Below are 18616 nucleotides of genomic sequence, written 5' to 3' on the forward strand. Positions count from 1 at the left end.
TCGAATAACCATTTGGAGAAAAAACGTTTGCGCGAACCTTCAATACCGTCAGCCACATATGCCCACCGAAAAGTCCAGAGCTCCTAACCATGAGTGGGAATAGTATAGGCATAAGAGTTTCAAGTGAGCCGCCGACCAAGAGTTCTCTATAAAAGCTTATCTATCCTTGTGACATGTATGTCAACTGGTAGCGAGAGGAAAGCCATGTTGGCCACAACCCCATCAGAGAATGTCGGACTTGTTAATAAATTCAGTTCACTATAGTTAAACTTTGATTGTAGTGGCAATGAACGATGATACTGTATTTTGTTACGAAGGGGTAATTTTCATCCCGATTATTAAAATGATAGTTTTTTGCTTTTGTATGAAAGAAAAACTTGTAAGTTGAGAACCACTGCGCTGGTATAACGAAGTTCAAGGAGTTCGACATCTCAGCATAGTACTTCGCTCATCGAGCGAGAACCCCTACCTGGTTCAGGTAAAGATGACAAGCTCTTTTGTGCGAAAATCATATAATTTGCAAAAACTTATCGTAGAATATATATATATAGAAGAATACTGTAATGGTGCAGCAAATTCATGAAATAAACAATTCATCAAAAAGTAAGAGTGAAAAAATATGAAGAGCAAATGAATAACAAAAAATACAATTAGGGTAAGATCAAACAAGCCGACATGCAGACTTAGCTAATCAATCAAGGGTGATTTAGTACATTTAATTCAGTGCAAATAATATATAGATGATCGAATGAATGGGTACTAATTTCAAAGAAACTTGTTTAGCTGATGATAGGCGTACGCTCTGTGACAATTTTCAGAAGTTTCATAAAATGGAAACTCTTGCTTTATGAAAAAATGGATGTTGTAGGAAAAATCATGGATTGTATGATTTGTATTATTACATTGTAAAACAAATCGCTTAATCCTCATTGTGATAAGTTACAAAGAAAACCATTATTTCACAAAAATATATCATGCAAATTTGACTTGTTGAAAAGCTTGCAGCATTTCACACAGTAATTTAAGTTTTGGTGTAATTTTTCAAAATAGCAGAATTCAGTAAAAAACTTTAACTCGTTCTTCTTTATATTTTAAATCGCAAGCAGCAATGACTGGACACCTAGTGCAAGAGAGAGAAATTTTATATTGATTATCAAAACACTTTTTTATAAATAACAACTACTGGATGAATTTCAACCTCATTTTTGAGTGAAAAATGCTCACAGATCGAAGTTTGAAAGAGTTACTTGGGAGAAATGCTGTTTCATACAAACCTGTTCTGCAGATAATTGCAGTTATTTCTCAAAAATTTGGGCAAAGTTAAATTCCCTTTACTCTAGCAGATTCTAGCTGTTTTCATGACGGTGTTGGGTTTAACTATCTCATTATTATGTTAACTACTATCTAATGACATCTCTTTTGCAAAAATAAACCTATATGCAAGCTCATACATTATCAATTTACATTGGTAAATCTCTACCAGTAGCAAAGCCACATCTAGTCAAAGGCAAATACCTCGCTTACACAAATTTGTACAATTATAATAATGATAAATACTTACTTTGAGACATGTTCAACCATAGGTAGATTGTCTGGTAAAACCCATCGATTGATTTTAGTAAATGCAGTTGGAAAAGACCAAATTTTATCTCCCATCTAAAAAATCAAAAATATGTATTAATAATTGAGTATACCAAGCAAAGATGTTTCAAATTCAAATCCTTGATTAAATACTACAACTAAAATTGTAGGATAAAATATCAAATGATATTAATCTTTATCTGTGAAATCCATTTTTACTGTTGATGACAACTTGTCATATATCATGATTATGCCATAAAATTAACTTCGACATAAGAAGATGTTCATAAAGCCTTGATGCAATTACAATTTTGAGACCTCCTGGAGTATGCGCACAACCTGAACTCAGGTTGTGTACCAGGTTAAGGTTCCGGTTATGCGACATCTTGGTGCGCATACTTCAGGGGTACCCAATTTTGTTATGAAGTCAGTTTCCAAAATATCCCAACCGGGAATAGCCTATTTGGTTGAACTAGACTGATCCTAAACAATTAAACATCATAAAACAAACGCTAATTATTTGGTTTCTGCGAGACTAACTACTTATCCTTCTTCTATGCTTTTGTGCCGGTGGATCCGTATGCATATATTGCAAGGATGCTGTAGCAAGGGTAGAGATAACAATCCTAAGTGATTCAAGAGTCTTGCTGCACACTAACACAAATATATTTCTGTAACGTTTCGTCTGACCAAGGTCAGACTTCTTCAGACATACATAGTTCAACTATGTATGGTCAGACGAAACGTTACAGAAATATATTTGTGTTAGTGTGCAGCAAGACTCTTGAATCACTTAGGATCATAAAACAAAGGTAGCAGAATAACCAACCTTCCATGACTGAGTGCCATCTTCATAAGTTCGTTTAAACCATTTTACTTCAACTATTCCACGGCTTGCTAAATGATTTTTACAAACCTGTTACAGAACAATAAACCATTTTTTACAATTTTTTAAAAACTTGATTCAACTAAGATTCAGAATGCAATTCAAACTGTTATGAATTTTCTCATACTGGAGCAAGGGATCTTTGATCAAATATAATGTGTCAAGTCAAGATCTATCGGGATTTACAAGAAAAAGATGAGTAGCCTACACAGTTTTACTTGGAAGGAAAGCTGTAGGGAAAGAGAGCTGGGTATCAAGCAACAACAATTGGGAATTTTAGTTCCACAAGAGACCACAACTAATTATTTTTGTTGAGTAGTGTGTGGTTCTGCCAATTTATCCAACCAACATTGCTATCTAGACAATAGATAGATAATGATTAGAGATAACATTTAAGGACCATCAAACAACGGGATGAGTACGGTATTCCTTACTTCAACTGGGTTACTGGAAGCAAAAGTTTGCTGTGGTAAATAGTTTGGGAATTTTAAAGGTGACCTAACCCTCCACGTATTCAACAATGGTGAATAGTTGGATGATATGCAATGATATAGAGAAGCAGGTAGAATAAATCAAATAAAATTAAGTTGACATATTACATACATATTTACATATAATGCTGCTTTATATTTGACCAACTGGTTGAATATCTAAAAGCACAATCTCAATATGAAGATTAATAATGTAAAAACTACCTCTCTCATATAGGAACATGTCAATGATAATTGGTTGATTGTAAAACAGTCAAGAAAATTGAAAAGTTTCTCATGAACTTCGTATGGGAGATTGAGAAAATGTAGCGGATCCTCAAATTGATCTGTAAAACAAGAAAAGGTAATAAGTGAAAAAGTAGCTGAAGACAAAAAAAAATTTAATGACTTCAAAAGGACTATTTATTAACCACTGAGAGGGATTTTCAACTCAGTAATAGAGTGAGTAGATGGATATTCTTTTACGTATGTTACCATCAATCTGTAACCTAATGCTATTTTCTAAAATATTGAATGCAAAAAGGCAAGTACGGTAGATTCCCATAACCGACATGAACTGGTAACCGGACAAGAGGCTGTTTTGACATGTGAATAAATGGTCTTGCCTGATTTCATCTCATCTGGGAGAAGTATAAAATCCTAACCTATAAAGATCTTCGATATAATTAGCAACATGTGAGTTGAAATACACATGAAAGCTAACCTTTGGCATTATCTTCAGTTTCTGAGGTTGACCACAGTCCAGGCCTTACTGTGAATGCATTTTGTGATTGGTTAAAAACAATTGCATTAGTATGATGATCAGGACAAAACCTTGGTTGAGTGTAATTACATCCATAAGCAGCTGAAAAATATATTACGCATATGGCAATCATAGACATAGACACACATATATATCATGAAGTCACAGATCAAAAGCAACTGCTAGCTCGGACCTGCAAACATTTCGGTACTACCGTAGTGTGTGTACCAGGTTAGAGTTAGGCCATAATTTTATTCCGATTTTCCTTATTTTAGTTCTATTACGAGTTCCGGGACCGTCTGTGTTAGCCAAGTGAATACATCCACTGCCCATAAGTTTCAGTCTCTTTGCACAACTTGATGTAAATGAAGGAAACGAAATTAGTTACCTCCATATTGGTACACACACTTCTGGAGCGTCAAAATTTTTCCTGATAATGTACATACATGACTGTTCTACCCGAACACAATTTTACTTTACAGTCGATCACGGCCTTCCAAAAATATCTTTGGAAAATAGAAATACAAGTACAAATGTAATTTGACCCAGGTCATACAAAAAATAATTTATTTTTATATTGATACCTTCAATAGCAAATTATGGCTGATAAATTGAAGTTACCGGTAATTTTTTCAAATATGGCTATATGAAAATAATCGATATCTGAGATAGAAACGTACCATACGGACATTTTTGTTCAATCCAACCATTTAATCCAGACATGATTTCGCAATGTGTGTTTTGTATGTGAGACGCGAACTGATCTCTTCTCAGCAAACAACCACACATGAATGAATACATAGAATGCGGTTTAGTCTGATATCTGAAAAAAGGGGAATGATTAAAATGTATGAAATCAAATATAAAAAATTATTTTGGATTGCAAAGTAGTGATCAACTGATGTCACCCAGTCGACTACAATTCGAAGAGGGAAAAAATCGTTTGTGCAAACTTTCAATACCGTCAGCCACACATGCCCACTGAAAAGTCCAGTACCCTAACCATGAGTAGGAGAAGTTAGGGAGAAGTCCATTTGTGAATATTTTACTATAAAATACAATTTTACATACTCATTCTAGGTGAGAATAAAGTCAGAACAGCCTAATCCCATAGCAGCCCATGGCATCTTGTCTGGTCAACTGACTAGGTCCGAAAGGGGTAAAGCTAATAAGTTAAATGATTCAGATGCATTGACTAAAAAATAGAATGGAGCCATACCAGCAGACAAGAGGAATACTCTGCAAAGACGAATGTTCTTACGTGCAATGGTACGATCGCACAGAGGTTCCCTAAGGGTGTGCCGTGAGTTGCTAAGTGCACCGCGAAAATTAACAGAATTGTGTTCAACATAACTAATATATGATTGAATATTTTACATATTGATATTGCATTTATTATAAATGTATTAACGTTTCCTATTTTGAATGCTGCATATATGAATCAACAACTTAATTTCACCTTTCTGTGTCGTTTACTTTCTGTTACATCGTGTTCTGATGCGATCACAACTTTTTTGTGTAATCGCGTTGTGGGATTTTTCACGGATAATTTGACACCACACGAACAATAAGTCTAGTTTACTTCTTAGCATGATTGATTCGTATGTTGTGAATTTTCATCTAACTACATATATATTTATTCATGAGCATCACAAGAAAAAGCAAAATACAAGATTAAAATCTAACCTTGGTACTGATTCCATGACACTACCGAGAGATAAATTATTAAACATCAGATTTTCATTGAGTTTCACAGATGAACCTCCACTCGTTTCGTTATCAGAAGATTTCCCATCTGTCAGTAAAGCCAACATTTGACGTCGTTCTTCCAAATTTTGAACGCTTGATGACAGTGATGCACTGCTTAATGCTCGTCCGATTGCATTCATATCAATATGAAGAAGAAATGGGGCAACAGTCTGGCATGATGAATCTCTATCAAGAGTAAAGTTGAACTTATAATTTTTTTTAATATAAATTAGTTCACAGTATCTGACATTTTTATAACTATAAATAAGGATTTCTGTCTATACAAATTTTCATATCCCCAATTCGACAAAATTACCGAGATAAAGTTATGTTAGAATAAAGGAGATGCTAGCACAAAACTAAATATATCTGGCTTGAAGTTTTTTTTTTTCCGAAAACTAAGCATTTTGAGCAATTGTAGTCCCGCTGTAAGACTGAAAAGGACATAATTTAATTAAAAAAATGAGGAATCAAAACACTTATTTCTATCAACTTGCTGCATTTCTAAATTCATACTCATTGGTAATACATTATATAAATATACATTATACAACGCTCATTTCATGCCTTTTACTCTAAACACGGGCACATACAAGAAGCCATCGATATGTAAAATAACAATATTTGTGGAAGGACCATAATTTTCTCTGTTCAGTATTGAATTGTAGTCTGGGATAGTTAAATCGATCGCTTTAATCTCTAGGTTCTTCGTAGAGCGTGATCGGATTCAGATTTTTAAATCAGAGTATATTAAGAATAGTAGACTGGCCATCCCTATTACACATATTGCATACATAGTGAAAATTGAATTGTGAAACACAAGTATATAACTTACGCAATGAAAGGTGCAATTTGTTTCTCATGCATCGCAGCATATCCTCGATAACTTGCTCCAATGATTGAAAACAAACGAAATACAAGATCATCTTTAGATAAGAATGCTTCAGGAGATAGCCATTCCATGTTAGACATATCAACAGCTAGATCACTTGTATCTAAAATAATAGAAAATACAGGGAAGTCGTTAGAAACACAGTAAAAAAAATTTGTAATACAGCTACCGACAGTCCCCCAAGTCGGATTTTCACTTAAAAAAACTTTCCTTTCAATATCTGAAAGCTGTTTTCTGCCTTCTTCCATGTCATAATGGAAGGTGTCAAAATAGAAATCAAATAGAACCTAAAAGGTATCAATCTGGAACAGGGGTCTCCAACACGCGGCCCGCCAGGATTTTTTTTGCAGCCTGCATCATGATTGGGATTTTTCCACAAAAAACTAAAATAGTATGATGTCAACTTTTAGTAAGTTTTTTCGTGTCATTTATCATCAAGAGTCCGGTCCGACAAACTGTAAAAAGTGGAGCAAAAATTTCCCACTGTCATTCCACTTGCATGTTCATTGTGACGAAATAAATGAGTTTCGGTCCGTTCATTATGCCCGAAGAAAGGTTTGCGAAGCTAATTGCACATTACGTTGCATACCTGCGATGTTTGGCAGTTCTTATATTTGCGGGCATTTTTTTTTTCAACTATGAAAGTTAGCCCTCCGCACACGCCCAACGGACGAGCATTTGCATGCTGTCTTAAGACTAGCAAACCAGCGCAAAATAAGGCCAAACATTGAAACCAAATAACCAGCACAAGTAAATGAATACGTTTCATGTCTCGTTTGCTGTAAGATTCAAGTTTAAATTTAACACAATACATTCAGTTACTCATTTTTGTACCTAATTTCTTGGTTTGCGGCCCGCGTGGCCAATAAATTTCAAAAAGTGTCCCGCGACATGTTTTGAGTTGGAGACCCCTGATCTAGAACAACTTAGATCTATAAGAAATAAAAACGTATCAAAACGAAATGAGTAAGCAGCACACACTTTTATTCATGATCTCATCTGGCCTGCAAATTTTTTGCTTTTCTAGCGACCACCCTAACTAACATTCAGACTAAAGTTCTGGGTTGTGGTTAAAAAAATTTCTCCGACTACCTGTTGAGACATCTTTGACTTCTTTTCTAGGCATCCAACCCCATGATGTCATTTTACCACTGGATGATGATTCAGGGTTTTTATACAACCAACTTCTCTAAAAATAGAGAAAAACCAATAGGTATTGAAAACTAATATATGAGTTTTCTCGGACCTCCAGAAGTATGTGCACCAAGATGGCACACAACCTGAACATAGTATGTGTAGCAGGTTAGGATTCAAGTTGTGCGCCATCTTGGTTCGGGAGCGCCGTTTTCTCAATCCAAAAACAACAGAGGGGATGATTTAGAAACCTTGTCTCATTGCTTTTATCAATGAATAATTCAAATGCCGGTTAACAAAATATGATAAAAAATTGAAAGTTTTTAAGATTTCTGCTGCTGTTTGATAACATCGGCTTCAATTTGTATACAAATATTTTAGCGCCCTTCAAACAATTTTAATTATTATACTATACAAGAACATAAACAAATATCAGATGTGTGATATTCAAGATAATAAATATTTACTCTTTTCCTTCTTTCAGCTTTTCTAATCGCTCTTCTTTCTTCAGCGGTCGAAGAACTTGACGACCCTAACCAACATCACAAAGAAAAATTAATAACACACATAGTAATTATGTACGCCAGGGGTAGGGAAGCTGAAGCCTGCAGACCAAATTGATACAACAAACAAATATAATTTATCAAATGTTTAAACAGATTGTTATATTGATTTTGAAATGAGTTTGTCAAAAAAGGTAATCATAAAAAATATAGTCTTCGCACTAGCACAAAGACAATAAATATTTTCCTAAAAAATGATAAGGATGATTCTAATGTAACTTAGTCTTATATTACCAGTAATTGAATGTGTATCATGCATATGAATAAGAATTACAATTAACCGACCTATAGTTAAATCACATACAACTCCAAACTCCTGAAGCAGTTCACTGATGGATTTTCTCAATTCATAACATTTGTTCTCTGTATCAGAAGCCATACTGTAACAAAAAAGTTTGATTATTTAAAATAAGTAAAACACTATTCTTATTAATAAAAGCAATATATATGGAAAAGAAAATTCTAGCATTCTGTAACAACTTCCAATTCAATCTTAATAAACTACTAATTACGAAACTACCTTTGAGAAATAGTGTCATCTCTCCATATAATAACAGGTAAATCATGGTTAACATTATGATTATTTCCATCAACTTGTTTGACAACTTCATTCACAAGGTGATCCACAACATCAATCGCAACACAGATATCAGAATCCAGAGCATCTAATAACGACTAGAAAAAAAATAAATGTTTAATTCATAATTGTTCGTACATAAATGAAACAAAAAATGTAACCAAAAGTACCTGGAGCGCTCCAGAGGTATGTGTATCAATATGGAGGTAATTAATTTTGTTCGCCTATTGTACATCAAGTTGTGTAAAGGAACTGAAACCTATGTAAGGATAGCCTATTCACTTGGCTAACACAGACAGTCCCCGAACTTATAATATAACTAAAATAAGGAAAATCAGCCTAACCCCAACCTGGTACACATACTACCGGAGTATCACAGCTGGTATCTTAGCCTAGATTGATTGCTAAGTCGAAAAAGTTGTCATTAATTAGGAATCACATTTGATTTTGAATAATAGGAATAGACCTGGTAGTGGGTGCAATGACCTGGCAGTTAAAGTATTGGAGCTAGCTATGTTGGTTCAGCAAATTAAATTTTCTGTTTCAAATATGTATGTGTTATAGCAAAGGTTAGAGAGCTTTTTTCAGAGGCAACGGTATATAAAAAGCATCACATAAAAAAATTATTCTGTGGTGAACTCACAATATTTGTCAAATTCTACGATATAAAATTTGACATTAACTATAGTTGCACTACTATAAAGTCAAATTTTACAAAAGAACGGCAAATTCAATTATCAAATTCTTAATTAAACAGATCATTTTAAAACACCTTAAACACCATAAAATAAAAGCTTGAGTTGTAAGTTGTGAATTCTGTGTGACCAAGTCATTTGAGTCCATGTTCAAAAAGTTTTACACAAGAATTTAGGTTTAGGCTGTTGATGGGCGCTAAATGCTTCCAGTCAGTTCTTTACTCCTGTTTTTTCATTGGCCTTTGCTGCTGCCTTAGTTTCTTTAAAACGCAAATTACAAGTTGACTTCTAATTAATATTTCAACTTCTGTTGAATCAATTAAACAAGTTTCATTTGATAGTGATCAATTAACAGAGTGATTGTCTGAGGCGTTGCTATTCACACCGCATATATAGAATGGAAATATCATTGAAACTTCTAAATAATATTCCAAGAAATATCAAAACATTGGGTAAAATTGAAAACCAGGCAAGATAGGTTATACAAAACCATTAAACACTGTGCTACTTAATTTATCTTGGATAAAAATGCAATTAACACATACCCTGATTCAGGGATGGCCAATACCGAATAGTTCACTATTTCGAATACATTCGAAATTATTATTTTCGAATATGAAATTTCGAATACTTCGAAAATAAAATCCAGTAATAGAATCTAAGTGTATGAAGGAATTTTCATACAATAAACAATGGAATAACTTCTATCTAAAACCTGGCTATATTACCAGGCATTTCATGTTTGCAGATTATTGCGATATATATTTTATATAACATGAGTTGTGTTAATTAACAGAATTAAAATAATACGACAAGGCATTTTAAATAGTGGTATCGGTGATGGATTTGAATATTTGCGCAACACAAAATCATCCTAGAAAAACGCCCATACTTTTAAATACCAACCATTATCCAAATTATTTGTCAAAAAGCGGGATAAAGTATGAGTTCTTTTTCAGACTTGTGACAATTTTTTCGTGAGTACAAACATACGAATCAAAAAGTAATTATATTCGGGAACTTTACCACACATTTTAAGTCCGCAGATCGCCGTTGTATGTTTGTGTAATAATACTTTTATTATTTTATAAACACGAAAATAGGGTTCAAAAACTATTTATAATCGGGTAGTTTACCACACATTCAATGTCCACAGATCACCGTTGTATTTTGTAAATACGAAAATAGGAATCAAAAATTAATATCAATCGCGAGTTTGCCTCACAATTTATGTCCACAGAATGCCGTGATATTGTGCCCGAATATAATTAATTTTTGATTCTTATTTTCGTACTCACGAAAAAATTGTCACAAGTCGGAAAAATAATTTATACTTTATTACACATTCAAGTCCACAAATCGCCGTTGTATTTTTGAGTTATAATAGTTTTAATATTTTGTAAATACGAATCGGAAATTAATTATAATTGGGCAGTTTACCACACATTTCATGCCCACAAATACCCGTGGTATTTGGTATTAATACTTTCATCAGGGATGGCCAATACCGAATAGTTCACTATTTCGAATACATTCGAAATTATTTTTTTCGAATATGAAATTTCGAATACTTCAAAAATAAAATCCACTAATTGAAGCTTATCTAAATGTATGTAGGAATTTCCATACAATAAGCAATGGAATAACTGCGATCTAGAAGTTACAACCTAGCTTTATTACCAGGCATTTCATATTCCAGTATATATTTTATATACCATGAGTCATGTTAACAGAATTAAATTAATACGGCAATAGTGGTATCGGTGATGGATTTGAATATTTGCGCAACACAAAATCATCCTAGTGAAACGCCCATACTCTTAATTAAACACCAACCATTATCCAAATTATTTGCCGATAAGCGGGATAAAGTATGAGTTATTTTGGTTATTGTGAGTACAAAAATGCGAATCAAAAATTAATTATATTCGGGAACTATACCACACATTTTAAGTCCGCAGATCGCCGTTGTATGTTTGAGTAATAATACTTTTATTATTTTATAAATAGGAATCAAAAACTATTTATAATCGGATAGTTTATCACACATTCTAAGTTCACAGATCGCCGTTGTATTTTGTAAATACGAAAATAGGAATCAAAAATTAATATTAATCGCGAGTTTGCCACACAATTTATGTCCACAGATTGCCATGATATTGTGCCGAATATAATTAGTTTTTAATTCTTATTTTCGTACTCACGAAAAAATAGTCACACGTTGGAAAATAATTTATACCTTATTCCGCATTTTGGGAACTAATTTGGATAATGGTTGCCATTGGTTTGTATTTAAAAGTATGGACTTTTTACTAGGATGATTTTGTGCTGCGCAAAATATTCGAATCCATGACCGATACCTCTATTTGAAATGCCTTACCGTGTTAATTTAATTCTATTATCATAACTCAAATGTTGGTAAATCGGGCAGTTTACCACACATTCTAAGGCCACAGATCGCCGTTGCATTTTAGAAATATAGTTTTATTATTTTGTAAATACGAATCAGAATTTAATTCTAATTGGGCAGTTTACTACATATTTCATGTCCACAAATACCCGTGGTATTTGGTATTAATACTTCCATTATTTTATCAATATGAAAATAGGAATCAATATTTTATAATATCGGTCAGTTCACCACACATTTTATGTCCACAGATTGTCGATACAACCATGAGTTACGTTGAACAGAATTAAATTAATACAGCATGACATTTTAATAAATGCTGTTACCAGTCTTGGATTGGATTATTTTGCGCAACAAAAATCATATTGGTAAAGGATCGATACTTTTAACTATCGTTATCAAAATTATTTGCCAGAAATTATTTTCTAATAAATCGACTTTTTTTTCCAACTTGTGACAATTTATTTGATACGTAACAATTACGGCTATAAATACCGTATTTCCCGGCTAATAAGTCCACATGGCAAATAGGACGATGTCTATTTTTAGCACTCAAAAAAGGGGTTTTTCCATATAGGCCTCCAATAAGACGGGTAAAAAAATTGAGTCCCTGCTGTTCAGTTATGCTAATATGCGCTAATAATTTTATATGTTTAGAACCAGATCATTTAACTATATTTAACAATTGAGCGGTAAATTTAAGTTGTAAAGCGGCAATCATTTTGGACAGCCTATTAACCCGAATGTTGAAATAATTTTGAAATGTGATAAGTACTACACTGTACGTCCACGGGTTATTTCACAGCTGTGTTTTCCTGTCCCTGTCGTGTTCTGCTGAATCGGCAAAACGAAATTGTCACAAATCACTTTATCTCGGTGGCCGTGTTTCTCTTTAAAGTAACGATAACCGGCCTGCGATTAAATATCATGATTGGCAGGCCCTAAGACCCAAATATAAGGTTACACAAATCATGTTTGAGAAGACTCATGCGAATAAAAAGCAGGCCACATCGAAATAAAATAAACATACTTTCTCAATTAGACGCCCCCACCCTGCCTAGAAAAGCGACTCATTAGACGAATTTTTGACGTAATGGAAATGAATTTGTACATTAAAAGCCTTGTAGACGAATGTCGGCAATGTCCACCCGCGCAAACGTGCAAATATGTCGCAACACTATGCGACGTACCGTCGCACAGAATATAAACAATCAAAATGCCGATTCTATTTCATCGTCATTACAATACGTGAGACAGCGTAAAAAGTCGTTTGAATATTCCCGTAAAACGAAACACCACGTTTACGGCGAAAAGTGGCTACTATTCGGAATTATTCGAAAATCAGCCGAAAAGGTATTCGAATACTTTGATATTCGAATACATTCGAATATTCGATTCGTTTTGGACAACCCTGACTTTCATTATCGATACTTTTGACCATCATTATCAAAATTATTTGCCAGAAAGAGGGTGAAAGTATTTTTCTAATAAATAAACTTGTTTCTCAACTTGTGACAATTCATTGGATATCGTAACAATTACGGCTATAAATACCGTATTTCCCGACTAATAAGTCTACATGGCAAATAGGACGATGTATATTTTTAGCACTCAAAAAAAGGGGGTTTTCCATATAGGCCTCCAAGAAGACGGGGAGATAAATTGTTCCCTGTTGTTCAGTTATGCTAATATGCGCTAATAATAATGTTTAGAACCAGATCACGTTTGTTTAGTAGAATCATACTCACAGAATTAACTATTTTTAACAATAAAGCGGTAATTTTAAGTTAAAAATCACAATCATTTTGAACAATCTATAATTTTATAGGGTCAGAACCACATGTTTGTTTGGTAGAACCATACTCACGGAATTAACTATTTTCAACAATGAAGCGGTAAATTTAAATTATAAAGCGGCAATCATTTTGGACAACCTATCAACCCGAATGTTGAAATAATTTTGGAATGTGATAAGTACCACACGGTACGTCCACGGGTTATTTCACAGCTGTGTTTCATGTCCCTGTCGTTTTCTGCTGAATCGGCAAAACCAAAGGGTCATAAATCACTTACTTTATCTCGGTGGCCGTGATTTCTCTTTTAAGTAACGATAACCGGCCTACGATTAAATATCATGATTGGCAGACCCATAAGAACCAAATATAAGGTTAACACAAATTATGCTTGAGAAGACTAATGCGAAAAATAAGCAGGCCACATAGAAATAAAATAAACATACTTTCTCAATAAGGCGCCCCTCCCCCCAAAAAATCAAGCCAAAATTGGGTCTAGAAAAGCGACTTATTAGCCGGGAAATACGGTGATTGTCGATTTTTCGACTAATGGAAATGACTTTGTGAATTAATAGACGAATGTCGGCAATGTCCACCAACGCAAACGTGCAAATGTGTCGCAACACTATGCGACGTACATTCGCGCTGAATATAAACAATCAAAATGCCGACTCTATTTCATCGTCATTACAATACGTGAGAAAGCGTAAAAAGTCGTTTGAAGATTCCGGTAAAACAAAACACAATGTTTACGGCGAAAAGTGACTACTATTCGTAATTATTCGGAAATGAGCCGAAAAGGTATTCGAATACTTTGATATTCGAATAATTTCGAATATTCGATTCGTTTTGGACAACCCTGCCCTGATTCACATTGATCAAGTATGATTGAATAAATTATTAGAACATATTATAGCACGAGGGTGATATTTTGAAGTTCATGTATGATTCGAATTAACAATAAACCTTATTATTGGCATTTCTACAAAAGTAAAATAAAGAATGTGTAGTTTTGTTAAAGCAAAAACATTTACAGAGAATATCATTTTGTTTAAAAGTGCGAGCAAAAAAAACTTTACAAAGCGATTAATTTTACCAAGAAGTCAGGAGCAGCAGAAGCAAATTCTTGTATGTAGTTGTCAATATCATCAAAAAATGTTGACTTTCCCATTTCTTTGACTAATTTTTCCTTCTTGAGTTCGCTTGAACTTAATGACTGCTGACTATGATTTGTACTAAACAATCCATTGTACGGCTCAGATTGACATCTGCAATCGAACATAATACATTAATCGATGCTCCAGAAGTGTGTGTACCAATATTATGGAAGTAACTAATTTTGTTCGCCTACTTTACATCAAGTTGTGTAAAGGGACTGAAACCTATGGACAGGGGGATATTCACTTGGCTAAAACTGACAGTACCAGAGCTCGTAATGGAATTAAAGCAAAAAAAATCGGAATAAAATTGAGTACTAAAATTCCCGACTGAAAGGCATGTAATAATTTCATATAAAAAGACCTTTCGGGAAACAATATGAACATGATAAGAAAGAAAAATAGCATTTTTATTATGTGTAAATAAATTTAATGAAATTGTCTTCATGCAATTACTGGTTGTTTTGTTATGGCATGTATATAATTGCTAGTTGCAATTATAAGCAAGGACTTCTCTATTTGTGAATGCAAATAAAAACCAACTTCCAGAACAAATAAAAAGCTTGGCAATTTAATACTACTTACCCTGTAGATGAATCATTGGACGAGGTAATATCATTTTGCATTCGAGAAGATGAAGTTAAATGATTGTGTTTGGAAGAACTAAAATCCTTATGATTATCTTCCTTCTTAATCATACCAACATATTTCAGAAAGTTTTCAGTTCTTGAACCGAGAGATAATCCATTTGTACCATACGTTGGAACCATTTCTTGTTTTTCTTTCAATGAAGAAGTTAAAGTAACATCATCCAGTAATTCAGTTTGTTGGATAGATTCGGTCAATGATTCAGTTGGTATTAAATCTGATTGCATATTACTTTCAGTTGACATGGAATCCATCGATTGTGCAATTTTTTCACAGTTATCATTGGTAATCCCTTGTTCTGGTGGATCTACTGTTGAACTGCAGTTTGTTTTTTGTGAGCTAGAGATGTCAGCATCAGCCTCAATGTTTTGATCGGCAAGTTTATTATAATATTCCAAAACTGCATTAGGCATTATTGTTTCCAATAAAATTCTTTGATCATGTATTGCAGCAGCAACATCTAGATTGTTGGATATCACCTGTAGAATTATAAAAGCATATAATAGGATAGGATTTACAAAATTATCCGGGGGAGAGGAAAGTTGAAGAGACGGCTAATCATATGGCTTCTTGTATGACTATCAGTTCATGTCGGGTATAGGATTAGTTAACCAGTTAATTGTTTTCAGAAGCATGGACTTGATGGTGGAGGAAGCCGTAACCAACCAACGGTTACGTGAACCACCCTAAGGCGGCAAGGAGTCCAGCAATCCTCCCGCACATAACTTTTCCTACGTGGGTTTCGAACCCACGCAGCGTAATCAGAGGTCCGATGGCAAGTGTATTCCTAACGATGTGCCCTGATAAAATACTTTTTCAATCAGTATGAATATACATGCCTTTCACTCAGAAGAAGTTGAATCAAATTCAAATACCTGTAAATTTTTCATTTGTTGAACTTTCGACTTTTCATCATTTTTTGATAAAATAGATCCTCGATGCCATCTATTCCATTCCATTGTGCATATTTGAATATTTGCTGGACAAACTTCTGCTTGGTTTGAATAATAAAGATATTGACAGAAGCATATGAAAAGATAAAAAGAAATTTAGTAACATATTATCTTTTCCTATAAGAAGCAAATAAAATGAGTATGAAACTAAATTAATATAGAATCACGTTTTCATAATCCTATTTAGAGGAAAAAATTTTCAGGATAGGATGGGATTTACATATTTAGGGTACATATGCATCACACCGTATTTGTTTGGTTTTTATTTAAAACCACATAACATTTATACAGGAACATAGTTTGGGTGCAACTTTGGTATGTGATCTCAACGGCTGTGTAATCACAGAGATTTTAGATACGATTAGGAACCGAATTCTATGAGAATGTCTTGACTCTTCATGAGATTGAACGCACGATTAGGACCAGTCCATGCCAGGTATGGGAATAGTGAATCAGGAATTTGGTTCAGTTGAAGAATCAGAGACTGATGGGAGAGGAATCCGCAATCGTCCAGCAATTGATGAACCACCCTACACCCAGCAATCCTCTTACACATAATCGCCCCCGGCAGGAATCAGAGGTGTGATACCAAGAGTGTTTGTAATGCTTGCAATATGTCAGCGGAAATCACATGCAAAAATAAAAATTACTGGTAGTTAAGTATAATGTACCCAAATCATGGTGCAAATATCACTTCACAAACATGAAGGGAAGGAATGTTGTTTTTCTCAACTTCTGATTGCAAAAATCCACTACTGGGAACCCATAAATATTCTTGTAATAAGTGTTATGTTGACTGTATCGTCTAACATTTTATGTTTTTTATCACAGAGCCCCCTATGAAGTGAAGGTGTGACACACCTTAATAAAAATTTCAGCATAATTTACCAAGATGTCGTGTGAGATATTTACGAAAGAAAACAGCAGGACAACCATATTGTTTGTTGACACAATTTATACGTTGATATGGACAAATCTTGTCATGATCCTGTTGTTTACATTGATGAAATTTTTGACCACAATCATTTGCACAAAATGTCAGGCCACAGCTGACATCTAAAAATAAGAGCGGTAATCAGTTAATCTGCATTGGAACATAAGCTGAAATGATTATGGCAAGCGTCCAGGAAACTAAAAGGTTTGTAAAATTTAACAGACAATGTTATTTTATGAATTATAATCAACAGTTTATCAATCTATCATTTGACATTTAATTTAGCTTTCAAGATACTAAAATATTAGAGTGTCCATTACAAGATTTGAAACTTTATTGCTTGAGTCATGTATGATGATGCTAAAATAGTTGGAAGACACATATTTTTCAAGCATAAAGGTCATGTATTTAATCATATTCCAGAGTTCAGCAGTTTTAATATGCAGTTGTTACATCTTGATTGGGGTTATTACTGTATTACAGTATTAAGCAGTTACAGCGTTTACTTCGCTAGAAACCCACAAATGATAACGGTATGGTGTGGAGCGATACCGGTACCATATTCAGATATTGCTGTTTTGTTTTAATGCAAGTATCGTAATGCTGTAATGTCTGAATGTTCAGATGTTGAAACTTCTCAACTTCACCAGTGCATACATTCCACTATAACCAGTACCGGTACACAACTGACAATTACAAAACAAAACTTACAGTACCTTGTACAATATCAAAATCACAAAATTTACTATGACAAACACGGCAGTGATCATGAAAAACTTCCATTGCCTTTTGTCTGAACGCCGAAACGGTTGGTTCCTCAGCTGATGAGCTACACAAATCAAATAAACATACCACAATAATTGAACATTACCGCTACAATGCTATGCCGGTAGTTAAGCACGAGCTTAGGGATTAGATTTGCAAGAATAAGAGATCTATAGCAAGAGTCATTTCCCGATCAGAGGAACCTACGGTACCGGTACAGACCTTAGCTGGGAGTACCGTCCTCACTCGTAAAATATAATATTTCGTGTTGCGCCATTAGCGGATGAACACCACACACCTTATTGGACACGAGATGAACCTAATGATCGTTTTTGTTATAATCATTATTGGACACGGGGTGGACATATTATTGGACCTATGGATCGTTTTTGGAAACGAAAGAGAGAGAGAGTTTATTTCACCAATAAACACACAATATATGCATACATATATAAATATCAAATAAACAGATGCTTTTGGTGCATGACGAAATGTATATATGAATCATTTCGTCATACATTTTCATCGATCATGTTGTTTGTATTCTTCTTCATTTTGTTGTTCGTCCTGGACAGGATTAAACACATTTGTCTACGCCGTCGGCAATGCCCCGGTTGTTTTTTCGGTATAATAAAAAATATTCGAA

The 18616-nt window shown here is 34.1% G+C and overlaps 1 protein-coding gene across 2 annotated transcripts; it reads right to left on the bottom strand.

Annotated features, from left to right (window-relative positions):
* Nucleotides 1-448: 448 nt before the first annotated feature.
* Nucleotides 449-18229, bottom strand: LOC120337818 (F-box only protein 30-like). 2 transcript variants are annotated; one of them, XM_039405708.2, is made up of 17 exons: nt 17922-18229; nt 17160-17327; nt 16194-16309; nt 15256-15797; nt 14610-14781; nt 8559-8713; nt 8324-8418; nt 7943-8007; nt 7434-7530; nt 6285-6444; nt 5387-5635; nt 4381-4523; nt 3662-3802; nt 3163-3284; nt 2411-2497; nt 1562-1656; nt 457-1120 (listed from the first exon to the last, which is right to left on the bottom strand). In XM_039405708.2, the coding sequence occupies exons 1-17, from the start codon at nt 17986-17988 to the stop codon at nt 1057-1059; spliced, it is 2538 nt and encodes an 845-aa protein (XP_039261642.2). In that variant the 5' UTR covers nt 17989-18229; the 3' UTR covers nt 457-1056. The 2 variants fall into 2 exon arrangements, with proteins under 2 accessions (XP_039261643.2, XP_039261642.2); XM_039405709.2 differs by lacking the exon at nt 17922-18229 and having other exon boundaries at nt 449-1120; nt 17133-17269.
* Nucleotides 18230-18616: the final 387 nt, after the last annotated feature.

Source organism: Styela clava, chromosome 10 (assembly GCF_964204865.1).
Source record: "Styela clava chromosome 10, kaStyClav1.hap1.2, whole genome shotgun sequence".
Lineage (NCBI taxonomy): Eukaryota > Metazoa > Chordata > Ascidiacea > Stolidobranchia > Styelidae > Styela > Styela clava.